This window comes from Schistocerca serialis, chromosome 1 (genome assembly GCF_023864345.2).
Source record: "Schistocerca serialis cubense isolate TAMUIC-IGC-003099 chromosome 1, iqSchSeri2.2, whole genome shotgun sequence".
Lineage (NCBI taxonomy): Eukaryota > Metazoa > Arthropoda > Insecta > Orthoptera > Acrididae > Schistocerca > Schistocerca serialis.
The window spans coordinates 1,027,162,450-1,027,187,494 of NC_064638.1; the positions used below are offsets into that span (position 1 = coordinate 1,027,162,450).

The 25,045-nt window shown below is 41.9% G+C and overlaps 1 protein-coding gene across 1 annotated transcript in view; it reads left to right on the plus strand.

The window, feature by feature from the left end:
- LOC126455064 (lutropin-choriogonadotropic hormone receptor-like) overlaps nucleotides 1-25,045 on the plus strand; it is an 805,745-nt gene that overhangs the window by 91,128 nt on the left and 689,572 nt on the right. The window contains exon 2 of the mRNA XM_050091146.1: nucleotides 19,050-19,124. Within this exon, the coding sequence (XP_049947103.1) occupies nucleotides 19,050-19,124 (75 nt within the window). The remainder of the gene's footprint in view (nucleotides 1-19,049; nucleotides 19,125-25,045) is intronic.

A 25,045-nucleotide genomic window follows, 5' to 3' on the forward strand; every position in this document is an offset into this window, starting at 1 on the left:
CCTCTCTGAGAGGAAATCACGAATCCAGTCACACAACTGAGACGATACTCCACATGCACGCAATTTGATTAATAGTCGCTTGTGAGGAACGGTATCAAAAGCCTTCTGGAAACGTAGGAATATGGAATCGATCTGAGATCCCTTATCGACAGCACCCATTACTTCATTGGAATAGAGAGCTAGCTGTGTTGCACAAGAACGATATTTTCTGAATCCGTGTTGGTTATGTATCAATAAGTCATTTTCTTCAAGGTGATTCATAATGTTCGAGTACAGTATATGCTCAAAAATCCTACTGCAAATTGAGGTCAGTGATATGGCTCTGTAACTTAATGGGTTACTCCTACTTCCTTTCTTGAATATTGGTGTGACCTGTGCTACTTTCCAGTCTTTAGGAACAGATCTTTGATCAAGTGAGCGGTTGTATATGATTGCTAAGAAAGGCGCCATTGTGTCTGCATACTCTGGACATCTGTTTAGGTCAATGAAGGATGTACTCTACGAGAAGCAGTAAGTGGGTAATGGGGAGGTTATTGATGCAGCAAAATGTTGGCTCGGACGTCGACCAGTAAAATTGTAGCATGAGAGTGTACAGAGCCTCCCAGTAAGGCAATGAACGGAGATTATGTTGAAAAATAGGGCTTTATACCAGAAAGAGTGTGGAATAATGTGGTTTATTGGATTCTCGAACAAAACCAACCTGCTTTTAGATTTTTAAAAAAATCTCTTGCATTACACATTGAACGTCCCTCGTATGTGGGAAAGATACATTAGTTGACCATACACTAAATTATAGCCGTAAAATAGATATGTCTTAAGCGTATTAATTAAAATGTCCAGTTAATGAGAATTCTTACTGATTGTGTGGCCATGGTCGATGGAAACCTTCTACCCCTGACGTTTCGTCCAAAACTACGTTGGACATCTTCGGAGGTGCTCCTGGTTGTGCTGAGTCTTGCCTACTTCGGTGGACCACGGCCATACAACCCGGAAGAATCCTCGACAGCTGAAACATCCGGTCGCGAAAGCCTTCATTTTATGTACAGTTAATATTACCTCATTCTGTTGAGGGGATAAAACCTTTAGTTTCTGAAACACCGTAACTCAAATCGCCTGTTAGGGGCCACTATACTGTGACTGTTACTACGAATTTTCCTCGTACAGCAGAAGCTCTAAAATTCTACTCACTATGAAACATAAGAGGATCAGTTTTGTTGCATTTCTATTTCTTGTAATTGTCAACTTCACTTTCGTCTTCAGATATGTTCGCGCTTTCTGATTAAATACAAGTTTTAAACTAAGTTCGAAGAGGGCACAGCGAAATGAGAGAAAACTGCAGATACAATAACCAAACAAACGAGCCGCAGCCAGTCAGCCACATTACCACACATCGCATGCGATTCGTCATATTGATTGAGAATTACGAGCTATCAGCGATCGATAACTGTGATCTGCGATTTGGACACACACACGTGATCTGTGGACAGGTTGCACGACCTAGTGACAGAATCCTGCGATCCGCCGCTCTCAAGAATAAAAAAGCACCTTCGTTGATATTCAGTCTGTCTGTTTTTATATTAATAAACCGATGTAGTGGGCAAAACTGATTCAGTTCGTTAATATTTAATCTTGCATAAGTTCGTAACGAAATTTACATTGAATTCTGTTATTTCATATCGAAATATAGTCGCCCATATAGCCGTGCGTGTTAAAGCGCCGGTTCCGGAACGGGGAAGTGTGCCGGCCCCAGTTCCAACACGCACTGCCGTTTAATGACGAGGTTCTGTGTGCCAGGCAACCTGGATGTGCTTTAAGGCGGTTTCCCATATCCCACTAGGTGAAAACCGGTCTGGTACCCAAATCTCGCCTCAGTTACATTTAGAAAACTTTGGCTAACTTTCACATTATTATTAGGAAGGCAAAAAGTATGTGGTATGCAGATAGAATAGCTACGTCTCAGGATAAAATTAAAATCATATGGTCTGTCGTAAAGGAAGTGGCTGGTCTGCAGAGACAGGTCGAGGATATAGAATCAGTGCGTAGTGGGAATGTTCGTGTTACTGATAAGTCACATATACGTACAGTATTTAATAATCGCTTTCTGAATATAGCGGGTGAACTAAATAGAAACCTAGTCCCAACAGGGAATCATATAACGCTCTTAGAAAAAAGTGTTCCGAGACTGTTACCTGAAATGCTCCTCGATGATACTGACAAGAGGGAGATTGGCTTAATAATTAAATCACTAAAGACCAAGAACTCTCATGGATATTACGGGGTATCTAGCAGAATACTGAAGTATTGTTCTATGTATGTTAGCCCAGTTCTCAGCCATATCTGTAACTTTTCCTTTAGGAGTGGTCGGTTTCCTGACCGATTAAAGTACTCAGTAGTGAAACCACTTTATAAAAAGGAAGACAGGGATAATGTTGACAATTTTAGACCTATTTCTATGCCATCCGTGTTTGCTAAAGTTATCGAGAAGGTTGTATATACAAGGTTATTGGAGCATTTAAATTCACAGAATTTGCTGTCAAATGTACAGTTTGGTTTTAGATATGGTTTAACAACTGAAAATGCTATATTCTCTTTTCTCTGCGAGTTTTTGGACGGATTAAATGAATGGTTGCGAACTCTAGGTGCTTTCTTTGATTTAACGAAGTCTTTTGACTGTGTTGACCACAAAATATTACTGCAGAAGTTGGACCATTATGGAGTAAGGGGAGTAGCTTACAATTGGTTCGCCTCTTACTTTAAGAACAGAAAGCAGAAGGAAATTGTCCGCAATATTGAGAGTGGTAGTGATGTTCAGTCACAATGGGGCACTGTTAAGTGGGGCGTTCCACAAGGGTCGGTGCTGGGCCACTGCTGTTTCTTTTTTATATAAATGATATGCCTTCTAGTATTACAGGTGATTCAAAAATATTTCTGTTTGCTGATGACACCAGATTGGTAGTGAATGATCTTGTGTGTAATATTGAAACAGTATCAAATAATGTAGTTCATGAAATAAGTTCGTGGCTTGTGGAAAATAATTTGATGCTAAATCACAGTAAGACTCAGTTTTTACAGTTTCTAACTCACAATTCAACAAGAACCGATGTTTTGATCAGACAGAATGGGCATATTATATGCGTTCGGACAGATAGTAAGCTGTTGTGGAAAGCCCATGTTCAGGATCTTATTCAGAAACTAAATGCTGCTTTATTTACCATTAGAACAGTATCTGAAATAAGTGACAGTTCAACACGCAAAGTAGTCTACTTCACATATTTTCATACGCTCATGTCGTATGGTATTATTTTTTGGCGTAATTCTTCTGATTCAAAAAGGGTATTTTTGGCTCAAAGACGGGCTGTTCAAGCTATATGTGGTGTATGTTCGAGAACTTCTTGTCGACCCCTATTCAATAGTCTGGGAATTCTGACATTGCCTTCACAGTATATATTTTCTTTAATGTCGTTTGTTGTTAGCAATATTAGCTTATTCCCAAGAGTTAGCAGCTTTCACTCAGTTAATACTAGGCCGAAATCAAATCTGCATGTGGAATACACTTCCTTGACTCTTGTGCAGAAAGGAGTGCAGTATTCTGCTGCATCCATTTTCAATAAGCTACCACAAGAACTCAAAAATCTTAGCAGTATCCCAAACACTTTTAAGTCTAAACTGAAGAGTTTCCTCATGGCTCACTCCTTCTATTCTGTTGAGGAGCTCCTGGAAGAGCTGAAAAATTAAGCAAATTCCATTGTTACATTGTTGATTTTCTTTATTTAAAGTTACGACTTGTCATCTGAATATGTTTCTTATATTTCATTTTTTCTTTTTCTACTATCTTGTTATAATTTCATGTATTGACTCATTCCATGACCATGGAGACGTCTCCTTAATTTGGTCCCACGGAACAATAAATAAATAAAATAAACATGAACAACGCTACTCTCACACAGTTGTGGTAAATATATTCAGTCCTGAAGGGGTAATGGGGTGCCGACAGGAAGGGCATCCGTCCACCATTTAAACTAACCATGCCAAATCCTTTAATAACAATGCCGACCCTGCACCGATGCGGGACAAAGGCCCAAGGAAAAGATTTCACAACAGAATATTAGACTGAGCCAAAAATAAGACTACTACCAACGGGTATTTTTTAAGAAATCCTTAGTAAAAGCATTCATTGTTTCTAACTACTCACTTGAAAAAAAAAATAAAGAAAAAGAAAACGGTGTCACTTGTTTGAACCATGGTTGTAGTGTAGTACTTTAAGCGGTACAATAACTCATTACCTCTACATCTGTACTTCAAATGCCAGCTTACAATTCGTGGCTAAGGGTACCTTTGGTATCACGAAATTTTTTTCCCCTTCTCTGTTCGATTCCCGAATGGTGCGAGGGGAAAATCGATTGCCTATAAATCTCCCTATGAACTCTAACTTCTCTGATTTTCTGGTCGTGGTAATTTCATGAGACGTACGTGGGGGGACGTAGTATGTTGCCAGATTCGTCTTCGGACGTACGCTCTCGCTATTTAACAGTAAACCACTCCGGGACAAAGAACAGCTCTCTTGTACCGTCTGCCTTGGAGTTTGTTCAACATCGCGTACCGCTCACGCTCCGACTAAGCGTTCCCGTGACGAAAACTACGGCCCTTCTTTTGATCTTGTCCAACTACGTTAATTCTAGTTGTGACCAACGTTGAAATCCGTGCTTTTTTTTGTGCCCTCAATCTCCTGACTAGTTTGTTACGACCTGCTACGAACGAATTCTTACCCTGTGCCAACCCCCTTCATCTCAGAGGAGCACTTGCAATCTACGTCCTCAATTATATGTTGGATGAATTCCAATCTCTAACTTCCTCTACAGTTTTTGTCTTGTAAAGTTCCCTCTAGTACCATGGAAGTCATTCCTGATGTCTTAACAGTAGTCCTTTTATCCTGTCCCTTCTCCTTTCAGTGGTTTCCATATATCCCTACAGTCTCCGATTCTACGCAGAATCTCCTCACTCCTGATCTTATCAGACTATCTAGTTTTCAACATTCGTCTGTAGCACCACATCTCAAGTACTTCGATTCTCTTCTGTTCTGGTTTCCCACAGTCCATGCTTCACTACCATACAATACTGTGCTCTAAACGTATAATCTCAGAAATTTCTTCCTCAAATTAAGGCCTATGTTTGATACTAGTAGACTTCTCTTGGTCACGAATACTCTTTTTCCTGTGCTAGTGTGCTTTTGATGTCGTCCTTACTCCATCCGTCATTGGTTATTTTGCTGCCTAGGTCTTCCCGTATCACCCGGTGTTTCCCAAGTATACGTCCTCCTCTTGTGGTTCTTGAACAGAGGATTTGCTATTACTAGCTGAAATTTATTACAGAGCTTAGTCTTTCTCATTCCTGGTCCCAAGCCCATATTCTCCTGTAACCTTACATCTCCTACCCCTATAATTCCATTTCAGTCCCCCATGATTATTAGATTTTCATCTCCCTGTACGTACTGTATTACCCTTTCAATATCCTCATATCCTTTGTCTCTCTTCATCTTCAGCTTGCGACGTCGGTGTATATATCTGGACTACCGTTGTCAGTATTGGTTTACAGTCGAGTCTGTTGAGAACAACCCTATCACTGAACTATTCCCAGTATCACACTCTTTGCCCTACCTTCCTATTCATAACGAATTCTACTCCAGTTATACCATTTTCTGCTGCTGTTCATATTACCCTATACTCATCGGACCATAAATACTTGTCTTCTTTCATTTCACTTCACTGACCGCTACAATATCTAGATTGTACCTTTGCATTTCCATTTTCAGGTTTTCTAGCTTCTCTTCCACGTTCAAACTTCTGACATTCCACGCCCCGACTCGTGGAACGTTATCCTTTCGCTGGTTATTCAATTTTTTTCTCATGGTAGCCTCCTCCTTAGCAGTTCCCTCCCAGAGATTCGACTTGGGGACTATTCCGGAATCTTTTGCCAATGGAGAGATCATCATGCCACTTTTTCAATTACAGGCCACACGTTCTGTGAATACACATTATGTGTCCTTAATGCAGTGATTTCCATTGCTCTGCTTCCTCATGCCGTTGATCATTACTGATTCTTCCGCCTTCAGGGGCAGTTTGCCACCCCAAGAACAACCGGGCAAATAAGTATTTTTACGCCTATTCTTTCGTGGATGTTTTGTATTTCCTTTAGATATTTTATTCTTCCGATGAATCTCAGCCAAGCGCCCCTATTCTTCTGGTTTCTTCTGGCGTTCCGACCTTCCTATAAAAGACCCCATGGTCTGCAAAAAGCCTCACACAACATCCTACTTTATCCCTTAGATCACTTATACATGTCTTATAAACTTCTACCATCTCCTTTTGCCTCTTAGCTGCCTTACAAAATAATGCATAAAAAATTATATTTAATGGTAGGTGCCATTTCCCACCACGCAACAAAATGTTAGGCAACCACTTGAAGTGCGATCTGTGTACTCTAATCTCATCCCAAAAATACATCAGACAAAGTAATCAGGACCGACGCTACGCCCACCAAACTCTGGATACGGGAAGCGTTGTAGTTTACCATATATTACCGCAAAAACGCTACGGATGTGACGTTCATCTCATAATACAGGTGATTTCTAGACGTCAAACAATAGGCGAATTACTCTATTTTAAATTAGGTCAAATGAAACAACGCTTCGACAACCTCGCCACAATAAATTTCATTACGTCAATCGAATGATATGAAAATTTTGGTCAGTTTATTTTATGAATTAAAAATTATTCTGATGTAGCTTCGCTGGTCTCTGGAATTGCAGATTTTTTTATATGGCTGTATTTCCCGCTTCACACCGCTTGCTCTTATTTGACATCTCGTATGGAAGAGTGAAATCCCAAAGCATCTCTTAATGACCACTGCCTTAGTGCACGTACAACATGAGGGACACCATTTTGTTATGTTAAACATTACAAAATTATTAAACTCGTACTGCCCATCCCATTTATTACCGGCAGTACTGTATCATTTGCAAAATACACACCTGTTACTGCCATAATACTGTCGTTGCACAGAAGCTGCTTTAGATGTGGGAATAGGTATGGCAGTTTGACGACCATTGTTTAAATTGCTGACAATCTTATCTAGACATCAAATGTCAGGCACATGAGAGTAGAGAGTCAGTGGGCATACTGGACTAAGTCAGAACACATTACACATCCGGTGTCAGGTTACACCTGAGGCAGTTGGGCGAGCTATATTCGAGATCATCCCCTCCTCCTCCCCTACCCCTCCCCCCCACCCCCCGCAGCCAGTGCACTGCTATTTCTGGTCTGAACCAGTTATGATGAGTTTCCTTAGATAAGAATAGATTTCCAGTGATAAGGCTTCTGGGAATCCTCCCCATGCACATGAAGCAATTGTGTGTGGTACACTGTCAGTCACCCAGTACCCTCTCCCACTGAGGATCCCCCTCTCCTCTCTTACCCCCCCCTCCTTCTGAATTGACAAGTTTCAAGCTCCCTCTCCCTTTCCACCTCCTTTTATTACTAAAACAAACATATGGGCTGCAACATGTATTATCAGGTTTGTTTGGGGTCATGGTGTGGCTATTTGTTAATAATAATAATAATAATAATTTTAATATTGTTACAATTACATGAGTTTCGTCATTCAAGGTTTATGATACTTATTGGGAGGTTCAAGGTTTGTTTTTTGATTAGGACGTGGGTTTTTGTTATTAGTAATAATAACAGTAATAATAACAACAAATCACTTCATCATAAGTGTACAGTACACTGTGGGAATTAAATTATAGGAGAACAGTCTTTTATGTTTGAAGCTTCTGTTGTTTTTGTTATACCACAGCCTAAATCAAATGTTTTTCAGCGCCTTGCATTAAATCTGGAGGCATTCAAAATATAGGTGGCTATGTCAACAAGTAAAAATGTAGGTGAAAGTGTCTAAAAGTTGACAAAAAATGGTTCAAATGGCTCTGAGTACTATGGGACTTAACATCTGAGGTCATCAGTCCCCTAGACTTAGAACTACTTAAACCTAACTAACCTAAGGACATCACACACATCCATGCCCGAGGCAGGATTCGAACCTGCGACCATAGCAGTCGCGTGGTTCTGGACTGAAGTGCCTAGAGCCACCCAGCCACCACGGCTGGCGAAAAGTTGACAGGTAGCTGTATCTTCCACAATCTTGATTCAACTGGTGGTGTACAATAGTTATTCTATCTGCGTGCAGCATATATATATTTGCTCTCTGTGTTGCTGAAATCAACTTATCTGCAAAGATCATGGAATTCTTGGATGGAAGGTTGGTAACGCTTTGTTCTGTGGGACACATTATGTATAGTGAGGTAATTTCCACCTGAATACAGGGTCGAGCAGAGCATGTTGGCTCAGCTACTTCGCAGTGAAATCCCAGTCACAAGGGAACAGAATGCAGTCTGCACACATGCGTGCAGGGTTGGTAATCGACATTAAATTATGCAGTACATTTTAAAAGAATTCATTTCTTTTTGCACTTGAGTGACATTGTGTTAATGTGTTTAATTTGATCATTATTTGCATATTTTAAATTCACGCCATTTGTCTTGAATACTTTTAGTATGTTGGTTTGTCTAACATGCTAACTGAGGTCGTATCTTACTCTAAGGGAGTATTGTTTGATCTAAAGTCTTTGCCCATACTCACTCATAAGCTTTGTAACCGCTCTAATTCATGCGATCTGTTTTGATTATGCTGTTATGAACGTTGTAAACACGTTGAGCTTAGAGTTTCCACCTGTTGCGATTTAGTAGAGATAGTCCCTACTTTTCTATAACTGTCTCTGGTTCCACATGACTATGATGGGACATTCTCAAGTCCCTCCATTTCTGATTCACTTTTAGTTTTATTTCTTTCATACCATACTACATAATTTTTAATTCCATATTCACTAAGTTTATCATCTTGTTCTTGTTAGCCAAAGTCAAACTATAAGTAGCTCTTATGATAGTTTATTTTAAAGGGAATTTCACTTTCCACTGAGTTCATAGTAAGTTTGTTTCGCTGCAATAGTTCTACAAGCACATTCTACGTGAGAAGAAACTTATAATGGCCGCTACGTCTGGCAACAAGTATGTCTGCAAGGTCTAGCCCTAGCCCCATTGGTGAAAACCAATATATAAGATAAACACTGTTTTATATCTGAATTTCAAGTGTGGTATTTGTGGTTTAGTTTCAGTGTGAGGATAAAAAAGCTGTCAAACCTTGGTAAGTATTGCACATTTAATATGTTACCTTTTGTCCTGGCCTTGGACTTGCAAAAGATGGCAGCGTCCTCACTTCTGACATGCCAAAAGTGACTACCCTAGTCGAGATTCTCACAGTGTTTAGCCAGTAATGATCTTGCATACAAACGCTGTTCAAAGAGCTTTCCCCAATCTGGTAACCATTACATTTATATTCTTCCATGTACAGTTACTTGTTTTATGTAATTGTAGGACTATCTCACATAGTTCTCAAGACGGATTCGTGGATATGTATGTGCCTGATTAATATCCTCCATCAGTTCTTTACCATATGCCTTTGTATTTTTACCATTTTTATGTTAGTTAGGGTGTCTTATACACCGATACATCGATGCATTTAACAGAAAATACGTTGCATTAGAGAAATGCTAGTTTTTCACGTGTTCTTTCCATATTTTCGTCGCTGCTATGTCCATTATCTCGTCATTTTTCTACCACTTCATATATGATTCTTGCATGCATGCGTTTCAGCTAAGAGATGCAGAATGGTGATGCATATGAATCAAATGGGCAGCTTTTGGGTCACAGTAAGCCAGTCAGTCTGTTTTATTCTAATGTCTAGTTGCTTGTCTTGGTGCAAGTCGGCATGTGCCTGACCCTTAAGTCATTGCTGTGTGTTTGCCTTAAGTGAAGTAGTTTATTCGAAATGTGTTGGTTTTAGAGAACTGTTATTCAGAATTAAGTAACATACATCATATGCACGCAAAAAAAGATTTCACAGACCTAACGTAGTATCCCTATTTCGGTCTAACTCAAAGTCGACGAAAGAAAAGAAAATTACACAACCGTACTCTATAACGATCAGAAGTTCTATAGAATGTAGGGTCATGAAAAAATAAAAGAAAGGTTAGAAGGAGGGGGGGGGGGAGGAGAAGATGAACTGTAACTGCAAGATTACATAAATTCCCTGTTGTGCATTAACACTAATGGCTGCACCCGTCAACACTGATGAAGTAATTCCAGTGGGACAGTGCGGATTATGGAAACCGCCACCCAAGCACTGTGCCACTTACCGCAGCAGAAACTCAATAATACGAGACCGGGGCTGGTCTTCCAGAGATGTCATGCGTAACCGGATGCGGCATGGTGTGGGAGCTCGTGATGAGAGGAAAGAGGCGAGGGGTGGGTGGGAGAGGGAAGGGGAGAGGTCAGCGCGTCCAGCGCTAACGAGGCCTGTTTGTGACGAGTAATTGTTGGGCGGGCAGGGTGCAGGCGACCGCCACAAGGAAAAAAAAGAACCCACTGCCAGTGGGCCGCGCGATGGACGGTATATCTGTGGTGGGGGAAACACCTGCAACTGGGCCACAGAGTGAGGTAACCACCCGCTGAAACAGAAAGTGCGGAAAACCTAGAACGAGATGGAGACCGCATATAGCAAATGACTCACCACATAATTCTGAAGACAGTAAGGGCATATAAATGCAAGAACTATCGTGGAATCAGTTTAACAGCTCATGGATTCGAGTTACTGTCAAGAACAATATACAGAAGATATGGAAAGATAATTGAGGATATGTTAGGTGACGATCAACGAGAGAGGCATTTTTGACATTACATCTGATAATGGAAGCATGGAAAAATGAAGACTTCGTCGTAGGATTTGTTGACATGCAAAAAGCTTTCGACAACCTAAATCGGCAAAGAGGTTTGGTATACTCAGCAAAATAGGTATATGGTGTATGGAAGGACGGATCATGGCAGCTTAGAGAAAGTTTTCCCCACAAAATCATCTTACGATTTGGCGCCCCCCCCCCCCCCCCTCCCCCTCCCCATCCACGCCCACCCCACTTTCTCTCAAACCTTTTCGGCCATATCCGTTTCTCCGCTTTCTTGTGATACACATTGCCTACAAATCCAATACTTGGATGTCCCTCTCATTAAACCGGTCCAGAGCAACACCGTGTGGGCTACAGGCCTGTGCGCACCCTGGTGAAGTCACACAGAGATGACGGAATCTGTATCGAAACTGCGCTCTGACTCACGCTGCGGTCACAGGTTAAAGTACTTAAAGAGTTTCAGACCTGAAACTGCACGGAATTTTCCGTGGTTTCTCCTCATACATAACCTTGTAATGGATCTTAGGGTATGTATAGCATTACATAAAATAACGGAACAGAACTGCTTCACGATTTGTATGTAAAATCGTTTATCAGTGCACTGCAAATACACATCTATAGGCCTGAAGACAAACTGTAATTCTGGTTTCGTTCTTTCTCTCTTGCCTTACTTTTCTTGCAGTAACATATCTGCCAAATGCAACAATAAACAAACGTCTCCCTTTTGAACTCAAGCAACTGGGTTCCTACAGAATACAATAATTTATTTTCTCCGTAATTTCAGCGGATTTTGGTCTCCACATATCCTTAAAAATATGTTGATTTCACACGAAACTCATATCATTCGACGGAATGGGGCATGAGACATTGTTCATTAAATAAAAAAATATGATACACCTTCTCCTTCTTTGGCTTTCCAGGCCTGTAGGAACCATAAACACGAAAAATTTACGTGATTTTTACCGAAAATTTTGTCGGAGTGCGCTGTTAATTTAATTATAAGGCACTTGCCTCGTAACAAAACGTAAGATGCAGCTAAAGGTACTGAAAAATCGAAAGATAATTCTACAGCTGTATTGTGTGCAACAAAACATCATTTGGAAGTCATAGAAATTGAACAGATGCACCTAAAATCATAACAGTCAGTGTCAAATTACTGTAGGAATAATACTCGTATAAGTAGAGAAGAAGTGGCTGTGTACATAAAAAGTGCAATAAAATGACAGGCCATAGTCATAAATGAGTACTGCAGTTAAGATGTATTAGTTCTCACTCGCGGTGTAGTTTTAGACGTGAAAATATTTTCTTACAGAGTAGCGCTTAAAATTGAGAATAGCTCTTTTTAAATCGATGAAAAGTAACACGATGGCCGGGTTAGGAACTTCAAAACAAAGGTCAGACGCACCAACATGAATTTACATTCAGTGTAGGATGCACACATATGATTATGATATGCGATGGTGCTTCATCTGCGTAAAGTGCTTCAGTACTTTGAATACAGAGAAAAAAATCGATTTACAATGTCGGTACAATACCTTCCATGCAAAGGATCAAAGGATTACGAAGGATTAGAAGGTGAGTAGTGGGAAGCGGTGGTGCAAAAATTAAAGAAAGCGCTGTTTAGCAATCGGACTGAAGAAAGTCTTCATCACATGGGAGCAGAGAAATAAAAATGTGAATAATTTTCCCCAACATTTTTACTACATTTTTTTTTTCGGTGTGCGTGTGTGTGGGGGGGGATTAATCTGCATCTCGAGCAAACCATCATATCTCTTTTCAGTTTGCACAGCGTGGCGCAGCGTCACTGACTTTCACTTGATGTTGACAATACGGAAACTGAGCTACATTTAGAATTTAGACAGTCTGACAGTCGCATGATAAGTTCCATAACAAAATCAGTCTCGCAGACTTACTTTCTCTACATAAATTTTCAAGACTTTGCAAGTTTGTGTGTGTGAAATCTTATGGGAGTTAACTGCTAAGGTCATCAGTCCCTAAGCTTACTACACACTACTTAACCTAAATTATCCTAAGGACAAATACACACATCCATGCCCGAGGGAGGACTCGAACCTCCGCCAGGATCAGCCGCACAGTCAATGACTGCAGAGCAATAGACCGCTCGGCTACTCCCGCGCAGCTTTATAAGTTTGCAAGTGTGAATGTTTAGATCTACATACTTGTGAGCAACGATTTTGCGCAACGAAGAACGAAATCTACTTACAGAATCTGTCAGGTTCAAAGAATTTCACTGACAGGCTTCATCTTAAAAGCTTGCCTTCATATGTGATTGCAGGCTTTCTCGGTGTATTCGAACGATGAAATCTTCTCGGGTGATCAGGCGAATAGTGACGTCATGTTGTCGCAATGTTTCAATCAGTTTCATATCCGTTATATTAAGGCATCCCCGACATGTATTCAGCGTACAGCACAGCTATCTTGGGCTTACATTTCAGTAATGAAAATGGAATTGAGCGTTTGGCGTCATTGGCCGGGAGGCCCCTTGCGGGACAGGTCTGGCCGCCTTGGTGCAGGTCTTATTACATTCGACGCCACATTGGGCGACCTGCGCGCCGGATGGGGATGAAATGACGGTGAAGACAAAACAACATCCAGTCCCTGAGCGGAGAAAATCCACGACCCAGCCGGGAATCGAACCCGGGCCCGTAGGACGACAATCCGTCACGCTGACCACTTTTTTTTTTTTTTACTCAGCTATCGGGGCGGACATTTCAGCTATATAACGCCCGCTCGCACATGGAGAGAGTTTCTACTGCTTGTCGTCGTGCTTGCCAACCATACCTTGGCCAGCAAGGTCGTTGGATCTCTCCCCAATTCAGAAAGTTTGGGGCGTTATGGGCAGGGCCCTCCAGCCAGCTGGGTATTTTGACCATCTACCGCACCAGTTGGACAAAAATTGGCATAATATCCCTCAGGAGGAGATCCAACAACTCTATCAACCAATGCAAAGCCGAATAATTGGCACCAGAAGTGAACCAACGTCTTATTGACTTGTTCTGTTTGTAAAGCTCTTTCACTTGAATAAATTATCCCAAATTTTTGAAATTGTAATAATTTGTTTGCCTGCATATGTACAAATTGTTCAAGTGGCTCTGAGCACTATGGGACTTAACATCTGAGGTCATCAGTCCCATAGAACTTAGAACTGTTTAAACCTAACTAACCTATGGACATCACACACATCCATGCCCGAGGCAGGATTCGAACCTGCGACCGCCGCGGTCGCGCGGTTCCAGACTGAAGCGCCTAGAACCGCTCAGCCACACCGGACGGTGCATATGTACATTACATTAACCGAGTTCCGTCATATTCAATTAATTCCTTCGTGGTGCTTGATTTTCTTTTCTTAGAGTTTATTATTAATTATTATTAGTTATTAATATTTTGCTTGGAACTTTAAAAAACACGTAGAACCGCGCGTTAGGTTTATTAATCCTTTCCGTCATCGTCCTAGTATCCACACTTTCTTCAGACTTCTTTTTGTCAACTGTTTGTACGTGAATTTATGGTCGTATGTCTTCTATACGTCGGTTGTCCGTCTAGTTACCAGTAAGTCAACAGCGACTTCCCTAAGATTCTTTTGCTTGTCGGCTTACCGCCGACTTTGATCTTTCGGGTCTCATGAATGATATTAACGATTTTCTTGATTGGTAATGAGTCGCCCATTCTTTTTATACGTACGTAACAACTGAGAGGTCTTTTATACGCACTCAAACAAAATCGATCCGTCAGAGAATATAATCTTTTGAAAAAAATGGCTCTGAGCACTGTGGGACTTAACATCTAAGGTCATCAGTCCCCTAGAACTTAGAACTACTTAAACCTAACTAACCTAAGGACATCACACACATTCATGCCCGAGGCAGGATTCGAACCTGGGACCGTAGCGGTTTCGCGGTTCCAGACTGAAGCGCCTAGAACCGCTCGGCCACTTTGGCCGGCCAATCTTTTGAATTTTACGCATCCAGATACTGTTTTAGATCTTGGTCCCAATCTTTCCGTGATGTCTATCGTTCCATTTTTTTATGACATGGATAACAATAATGAAACCCTACTGCATCACGAAGATTTTAAACTAAATTTTGAAAGATAATTCGGAATAAGTTTTACCCCGATTTATATCTCAAATTTTCAGACGTAGTTCCCTGGTATCACAATGTGACTCAGACGAATCTTTACAGACAACGGTAGAACCTTCACAAGCGCAGCAGGGCTTTCTGAAGGACGCCGATTAACATACTCGTATTAAGCACACGCACTGCTCAAACACTGACTTTACGTGTAATGATATTTGGAAATATGTGGTAAGCTCTTATGGGACCAAACTGCTGAGATCATCGGTCCCTAAGCCTACAGACTACTTAATCTAACTTAACCTAACTTAAGCTATGCACAACACACACACCCATGCCCGAGGGAGGACTCGAGCCTCCGACTTGGGGAGCCGCACGGGCCGTGATAAGGCGCCTCAGACCGCTTGGCTACAACGCGCGGCTTCACGTAATGAATTTTGCCCTAGAGCATAAATGTGATTGCCTCTATTGTATATTTGTCACTTGAAAACTTACAGAAAACGGGCAGTTGTAATGCAACTGAATCAAGATTCATCTCCAGAATTGCGTCTTAGCGCCTTATCTGATAGCTGGAATATACTGAAAAAAATAGCTGGCGTGTGCGTTGCAAAACTTAATAGTTGTCTTTTCTTTAAACAAACGATATAGGAAAATGAGATCAGATACCATGAGGCAGCCTAGTATAAATTTGAAGGGACAGGGCCATGGGGTTATATGTATGGATAAAGTTAATTCGTTAATGTAAAGAGTATGTGTACACAAGCTCTGTTAAATGAATATCGTAATGTTCAAAACACTTACCGGATGGATAATCACACATGAGCAAATACAGTTCATTAGTACACGTTCACAAATCATACGATAATTTGACGAGATACAAAATGGAGGCTATAAAATATTTTCCCTACTTTGAAGAGTTAGAGGAATAGAGAGAGGTATGTTGCAAGCCATGTACGGTCACAGATTGATTAGATGTAAATGTACACTGCCAGCCACAAGCGCATGTGGTTTCGAAAGGATCACAAAAAAATATTGAGTTACAAAATATGACACGACATGATATTGTGACTAAGTATGATTACAAAATAACTGGAATGCAAGTGAAATGCACCGATAAAACCTACAGCATGAAGCAAACTCACCCACTTACATTCAGCCGCACATTGAGATTGCAGAATGGCCACCTTTGTTCAAGAAACAGCACCAGAGTGTTCCATTCTTCTCAACTTAAAAGTTCCCGGCTGGTAGGCCGTGGTCGATGTATAAAACTCTCCCCTGAAGTTTCGTCTCCGATTGCGGGAGACACCGTCCGAGGTAAAGCGGCGAACCTGAGGATGTCTCCCGTAGTCGGAGACGAAACGTCAGGGGAGAGTTTTATACATCGACCACGGCCTATTAGCCCGGAAGTCTTAAGTAAAGACTATACTCGCCGTGAAAGCCTACATTGTATGTTCCATTCTTTTCCGAACATGTGATTCCAAAATGATTTTTCACATTCGATGCTGTAATTAGTCCCCGCTTGACAAAGTCCCTGAAGCAATCGAGACACGCCACGATAGACGGCACAAAGACAACACGCGACGAACAGTCGAACATGACAGCCACATGATCCTCTGAAAAAACAAAACACTCACGCAGAACATGATTGCGCGCAATATGGAACAGAGTGGTGTGCGCAGCATCGATGTGTTTCAGTGAATAATGGTGATGTCTCGATTTTACAGCGTTCTTTTGCGAGAAACGACTCTTTGCTCGTGGTGTAGTAGTTTGGTGTGGGTGGAAAGGGATTTCGCATTATAAATACTGTAGATGATACTGCAGGCATTATGCAGTTATTCTGCACGAATTTTACTGCTCACTTTATCATTTGCAGTGTTGCCGGTATTTTCGTCTTGAATACTGAACCTGAGAAATGTTTCACAACTTTTCGTAAGATATCAGTTTCTGTAATAGTCTTCCAATTTAACTTGTTGGCTTATTTACATGTCATAAGCGAAGACTGTGTACTTTATCAGTACAGTAGTATCTGCATTTGCGTAATAAAACCTGCAAAAAAGGACGACTAATTGCTGCGCTCTTTCATTTATAATTTACATAACACTCGCTGAGTGCACCCACTTTCCTAATGGACGGTAACCTGATATATATAATCAATTAACAGTCCTCAACATAGCATTGAATCAAATGGTCCTTATTATGTTAAACATTGTACATCTTAATATTTACCCTAAAGTCAAATGCTTTAAGAAACTTGGAAATAAATTTCAGCTCTACTATTACTACCTCTAATTTTTTAAGTTAATCTTGAACATTTAAGCAGTCGAGGCAACGACTTTTATAGACCTTCACTGATTGCATTACATGTACCACACGTACATAATTTCAATAAAGATAAGTGATCCAAGTACAAAGACTACCAAATAAAGGTTTCCAATAGCAGAAATGTGTGGGAATGCTGGTTTGCAATCGTGGGTATACTGATTTGTAATCGTGGTTCCCCCAGAGGGGGAGGGCGGAGGTATGCAAGAGGAGACACTCTACACCTCTGGGGTAAGGACTTTTTATTCATTACAGGAATGTCAACCATTTTTAACAATAATTGCCAGCGATTCCATTTAATCGCAGATTTGACAGTGCCAAGCGCGATGAGAAATACTAGTCGGCGTTATTGTACAGTAAAATGTGTAAACATCGAGACGAGGACCACCTTAGATCAATCCTACCCCATTAAGAATTGGTTCTTCCGGCCTATTTGACACATGAATAAAAATGTTTGTAAATACGTCATTGGATATCTTAGATGTAACCAGAAAAAGGATGTATTTTCAGGTCGTCGAATCAAATGAGTAGTATCAGTATTCGGCTTTATAGTACAAGAAGAGAACTTACCGTTTACTAATGGGATGTACTTTCTATTGAGGTAGCAGTGTAATCCACCTCAAAAATCGTCGAGTGGATGCCAAAAAATCGTTTGAGATGCAATATGGGTAAGTACTTCCTCTGAAATACATTCTCTTACTCACCGATTCAGTGATACAAGCAAAGGGCATTTTATAATTTTGTCACATCTACGGTATGTTTAAGGGGATGCCTATGTTCCTGAACATGTGGGGATCTTAATGTTCCAATGAAATAGTCCGTATTACTTGTAAAATGAAGGGGAATCACTGCTGTCAGTCTTGTAAGCAGCAGATCCCGGGTTCGAAACCCGGTCCGGTACACATTTTCTCTCATCGCCGCTGATTCTGCTTAATGTCCCGCTGCATCTGGCAGCAGTGATCCCCCTTCAATTTACATATTATGTTTCACAGCTGCGGATCCTGCGTGGTGTCTGTCCTTTCGGACATGTCCGAAAGAACAGACACCACGTATTCTTATAGTCCGTATTACGTCTACAAAATACCAACAGTGTAAATGCTGAACAGCTGTTTCTAATTCTATTTAATTATATGTGAATCTTCTTACATTCCAAGTAATGAGCTTTAATATTGTGTCCGACAGTTCCAGCACAGTTTCTTTGTTGCAGCCATCAATTCTGAATGCTTTTACAGATGTGGTTAGAACTTTACACGACCCCCGATGGATTGTGATTCCAAAAGGGGGCTAACTTTGCAGTGCAATATAACCGTCAGTATTTGTTTTCTATATTTAGTCCCTCAGACTGTTTCTTGCGTTACTGTGCGTCTATAGCGCTCTCTGCCACATGTATTTACTTTTCAACATGTTTTTTTTTTTTTTTTTTCGTTTGCGGTCCAATATTTTGGATCTTGTCCTTTCTTCCTGTATGATTTTTCATAAATGTTAATGTGGAGCACAGTTTCGTAGATCAATGAACAGAGATGAAAGTAAGATCAGTCGGAAGACAGCAATCTGCTGTCACGAAGTACGCACGCCGAAACGGGAGGCTCACGGACTACTTTGTGTGCTATTCCGCGGCCGTAACGAATTTTCCGGGAGAATTTGTGGTGCTCCGGCGGGTCTAACCGCTCAATATGAAGCGGACGAACAGGTGGATATGAGGCGCTGTGAAAGAGTGTGTGCCTGCAGCGTGTCAGCGTGTGTGTGCTGTGTGGTCGCAATAACGGCAGCCGTTGTCCCTGTGTGTTGCAGGACGCTGTCGATCCCGGACATGCACACCCTGCGCAAGGACGCGCTGGCGCCGTACCGCTCGCAGCTCACCGACGTGTAAGTACCAGCCACACCACTCACTACTTCCTACCGGCGGCAACGCCGACAGTAACCGCGATTCACGTCAGAGTCCTCTTGCAACTCCCTCAAGAATGTCCTGCGTAGCAGAGTTGTAATGAGGTAGCGTCAGAGACACTGGGCCGTGATTTACACGAAGACTACACTCTTTGACACTGTTGACACTCTAAACGTAGCTTAAGAGGAATACAGTGTGTTTCAAACATATCCATTCAATTTCGTAAGATTATACACTCCAGTTTCTTGAGAACCGCAGCAGGTCGACATAAGGGAATATCTATTGAAGAACAATTTGAAATGACACACTGATATAAACTGAGGTGACAAAAGTCATGGGACATCCTAATAAGGTATCGGACCTCCTTTCACCCAGCATAGTGCAGCAGATCGACGTTCCATGGACTCAACATTTCCTTGAAAGTCCCCTGCAGAAATATTGAGCCATACTGCCTCTATAGTCGTCCATAATTGTTAAAGTATTGCCGCTGCAGGATTTTGTGCACGAAATGATCTGTCGATGATGTCCCACAAATGCTCGATGCGATTTTGTGGGGCCATCTGGTTGGCCACATCTTTAACTCGAACGGTCGAGAAAGTCCTTCATACCAATCGCGGACAATTGTGGCTCGGTGACATGGCGCATTGTCATCCACAAAAATTCCCTCGTTGTTTGGGAACATGAAGCCCATGAATGGCTGCAAATAGTCTCTAAGTAACCGAACATAACTGTTTGCAATCAATGATCTGTTCAGTTGGACTGGAGGACCCAATCCATTCCATGTAAACACAGCCCATACCGTTATCGAGCTGCCACCAGCTTGTACACTGCCTAGTTGACAACCTGAATCCATGGCTTCGTGGGGTTTGCACCACACCCAAACCCTACCAAGAGCTCTTACCAGCCGCTATCGGGACTCATCTGACCAGGCCCAGGTTTTCCTGTAATCTAGGGTTCAACTGATATAGACACAATCCCAGGAAAGGCGCTGCAGGCGATGTCGTGCTGTTGGCAATGTCACTCGCGTGGGTCGTCGGCTGCCATAGCCCATTAGCGCCAAATTTCGCCGTACTGTCCTAATAGATACGTTCGTCGTATGTCCCAAATTGATTTCTGTGATTATTTCATGCATTGTTCCTTGTCTGTTAGCACTGAAAACTATACGGAAACGCCTCGGACGTTAAGTGAAGGCCGTTGGCCACTGCCTTGTCGTGATCAGAGGTAATGCCTGAAATTTGGTATTTTCTGGGCGCTCTTGACACTTTGCATCGCGATTTTTGAAATAGAATGTCCCGTGCGTCTGGCTCCAACGACCATACCGCAATCTGTCTGTTAATTCCCTTCGTGCGGTCAATACCACGTCGGAAACTTTCCACACGAATCATCTGATTACAACTGACAACTCTCCTCTGCCCTTTTACAGATTGTGTACACGATACTACCGCGCATCTGTATATGTGCATATCGCTACCCCACGACTTTTTTCAAATGGTTCAAATGGCTCTGAGCACTATGGGACTTAACATCTATGGTCATCAGTCCCCTAGAACTTAGAACTACTTAAACCTAACTAACCTAAGGACAGCACACAACACCCAGTCATCACGAGGCAGAGAAAATCCCTGACCCCGCCGGGAATCGAACCCGGGAACCCGGGCGCTGGAAGCGAGAACGCTACCGCACGACCACGAGCTGCGGACCACGACTTTTTTCACCTCAGTGTAAATGATATACGAGGTTCTTCAAAAATCTGGTTTTACAAGATTATTTCTTCTACATGGATGAAGCTAGAAACTTGTGTATTTTAAGTTATGGACTTGACCAAAAAGTAAGTTTCAAATTATACATCCAATTTTTACATCTTTTAATTCATGCACGTACGATCTTGGGGTATCCTTTTACAATTACGTTTTAGACTAATTTCCATTAATCTCTCATAAATATTCAATGTGTCCTCAACCGGACACGCGAGAAACGTTCGATGACACAGGTCTGCGGCATAAAAATTGTTTCAAATTCATTGAGTGATTTTTGTATAGTTTTCAAAGCTGATTCCCGGAAAAATAGTTAAAAATACCAACACGTACAATTATTTCACGAACTGCTTGTCTAGTTTTAGCTTTTTTCGGTATTTGAGCATTCTAGTGAGTTTGAATTTTGGTTTTTAGAATCTCCATAAACTGTTATTTAGCCGTTTTTATACTAGATATACATTAAATAAAGAGCAATTAGGAGAAACCAGCAGTATTTTCATGTCAGTGCCTGTCTGTCGCGCTGCCCCTTCCCCCGCCATAACCAAGCAGTGAGCTTCTGCTATTGTCCTTCAGTTCACAGTACCTCTTCACCCAGTGCTGTTCGCGTGTTGTTGTTACTAGTGCTTTAAAGTAGTGACTGTTTTCTCGTGTTGTGAAGTTGTTTTATGGACAATTGACAATGGCTACCAAAGGATGTATAAACTCGCCAGATTGCTTGTGCTACATTTGTGGTAACCATACCGTTCAAAAGCAACAAAGAAACATTTCCGATTTTGTTGAAAAAGTATATTTCGCCTGTTTTGGTATAAATTTAGGAGACCAAGATAAGCCTTGGGCCCCACACAAAGTTTGTTCAATGTGTGTTGAAGAACTGAGGCAATGGTTTCAACGTGAAAAGCAGTCCTTACGTTTTGGAATACCATTGGTATTCATAGTGATGACATAGTGATGACTGCTATTTTTGTTCTTGCAACGTACGAGGTTTCAATATGAAAACAGAAAGGATGTTTCTTACTCTAACATTCAATCAGCCATTCGCCATGTTCCTCATGGACCTGAAGTACCAATACCCTCTCCTCCAGATCCTTTGGATGATATAGATGACCACGAGCCATTGGCTCAGCAGGGTAATAGTGAAGAAGACATTGCTACGATCCTGGTACAACCGATCCCTTTGCATTCTCACAATCTGGACTGAACGATTTAGTTAAACACCTAGGCCTTTCTAAGGAACTGGCAGAGGTTTTAGGATCTAGATTGAAAGATAAACATATGTTGGCACCGGGTAAATCCTTTTCTTGGTATCGATCGAGGGAAAAGGAGTTTGTATCTTTCTTCTCTCAAGAAGGTGACCTGGCGTTTTGCAGTGATGTTCCTGGACTTATAGCACGTTTCAAAATATAATATGCTCTTGATGAGTGGAGACTTTTTATTGATTCTTCAAAAAGAAGCCTTAAAGGTGTGCATCTACACAATGGCAATAAGTATGCTTCTATACCGGTTGGACACTCTGTTCACTTAAAAGAATGTTACGAAAACCTTGAACCGGCTAAACCAAACTCTGCTATTCAGATCACAAATGGACACTATGTGCTGATTAAAAAGTGATTTCAATGCTGCTTGGTCAAAAAAGTGGAAATACAAACTTCTTTCTCTGTGAATGTGACAGTAGAGACAGAAAGCAACACAACATAAAAAAAGCTTGCCCCTTGAAAAAACCTCCAGGTCGGGGTTAAAAATGTTGAGAGGAAAGGCCATGTGGATCCCAAAACTTTGTTACTTACACCACGTCACATTAAGTTGGGGTTTCTGAAACAATTTGTTAAGGCTCTGCCAAAAGAATAGAGTCTTTCAGATATATTTTTGGACAGTTTCCTAGTTTATCCGATAAAGGAAGGATTCCTTGTCGGACCAGACATTAGAAAACTAATGACAGATCCCAACTTTGTGGACAAATGGAAACAAAAGAAAAGGCAGCATGGACATCTTTTAAATTAGTTGTTACCGGTTTCCTAGGAAACAAAAGAGATCCAAAATACAAGACACTCGTCGCAGACATACACGACAACTTTAAGAAGCTGGGCTGTAACGTGAGCATTCAAGTTCATTTTCTCCACTCACATCTTGACTACTTCCCTGCGAACCTCGGTGATGGAAGTGAAGCGCAGGGCGAAAGATTCCACCAAGACATTAAAGAAATGGAAAGAAGATGTCAAGGAAGATGGAACGTCAACATGACAGCGGGCTACTGCTGGATGATAAAAATAGATGACCCTCAACGAGCCCACAGCCGGAAAATCAATAAAAGAATAAATGATGACTAACTGAAACCCTCAGCTGACGACAGGTGTTGTTGATATACCTCGATGTGGACAGCTGAAAATGTGTGCCCCGACTGGGATTCGAACCCGGGATCTCCTGCTTACATGGCAGACGCTCTATCCATCTTTTTTTTTAGCGCCTAGAACCACTTTTTTTTTAAGAACAAATAAATAAGGAAAAGATTTTTTTTCCAAAAGAAAACAAAGACTCCAATTCTACTGGTTTCTCCGTCCAGTAAACACAAATGAGTCTCCTTCGTCTTGTTGGCGAAGAAGCAATCTTTTGGAACAAAAAAAGTTTCTCAAAGCCAAAATCAAATTTCTTTTTCCTTTAAGAACAAATTATGAGGAATAAATAAGGAAAAGCTTTTTAAGTCGTCGTGCGACTTGTAGTTACAGTCCAGTTCTTACAGGAGCTCCTGAAATGTATCCGCCTACATCATGCCAGCTCGTCCAAACTTGTCTTCTCATGGCGTAAGCGTGGGTTCTGGGTAGCAGATCTATTCAGTTCGGTTCGGTTTATACAGTTTTCAGCTTCTCAGGGCTTGGACGTTCCAGCTACTAGGTGGGTCATCGAAAGTGCTCCGTAAGAAATTGGAAAAATATTGTTTATAGCGTGGGTTGCGTATCAGGACGCAATGTCGTTCGTTGAGATAAGCCCAATATCCTAGCGTAGACTTGTCGCCAGAAGTAAAAATACAGCGGATCGTGTGGCCACAGATCCAATTCACAGAGTTAGTTTTGGCGGAGGGGTAGAAAGTCTTATCGGGGTACAAAAGCATGTGGACGTCGATCTGAGCCGGTGTCTGGCGAGTAAGAAACGCCAAAATTCGCCGCGCAAGTGTCCAGACGTCTAGCGCTGTGCCACAGTGGAAACGGTGGACATCCGCGTCATCCACTCTACAGTGGGTGCAGAGGGATGAATCGGCGAGATGGATGCGGTGCAGACGATCTCGGTTAACTTGTTTGCCATTCACGGTGATGTACTATGCTGATTGAACGTCTGATTCGAGAAAACGCGCATGGATCGCCTTCCATATGTGTCGCCACACGTACTGTGGATACTTACGTTCGAAGGGGTTGGACGGGCGGCACTGTTGTAACAATTCGGAGACTGTTTTCGTGAGGTAAAAACGTGTAAGTGGTAAGGACCGGTAGATATAACTGAACTCCAGAAAAAATCGTTGGATGTAATAAAAGGGGGTTGGAATGGTCGATACCAGTACTGGGGCGGACAAGGAGGCCGGTGCAAAGTTGTGAAGCAGGAGGCTAGTAAGGCTCTGCGAGCAACGATGCAAAGTTTTAGTTGGGAGCTGACGTATAGTGCCTTGACACGAGTCGGCACGTGGATGAGTCCCACCCCGCCACGATCTCGTGGCAGTGCAAGGGATTCATACTGCACCTTGAATAACATCCCCGAGCTGACGAAGGAGCCGAAAGCCATCAACAGTCGTCGCGCCAGGAGATTTGGGACTGGTAGTACTTGAGCCACGTGTGGTATACGGGAAGCATGATACATGTTCACGTATTGCGCGCGTTGGATAACGTCGAGAGCTCGTAGCCGGTGATCTGCGAGATTTGCTCTGATTGTCTGTAGCAAGCGTCTACCATTGATAGTCGCTGAGCGGCGCCGGTCTGCTGTGAAATCAAGTCCAAGGCACCGTATGGTTGCGGCGACACTAAGGGGGGCAGCGCGTCTCTCCGGCAAGCCCTCACCAATGAGCAGGACCTTGGATTTGGACACGTTGAGGCAGCTCCCCGACGCTTCTCCGTAAGTCGCCACCCATGTCAGTGCTGCTCGTACTTCATCTTCACTGCGCAGATATA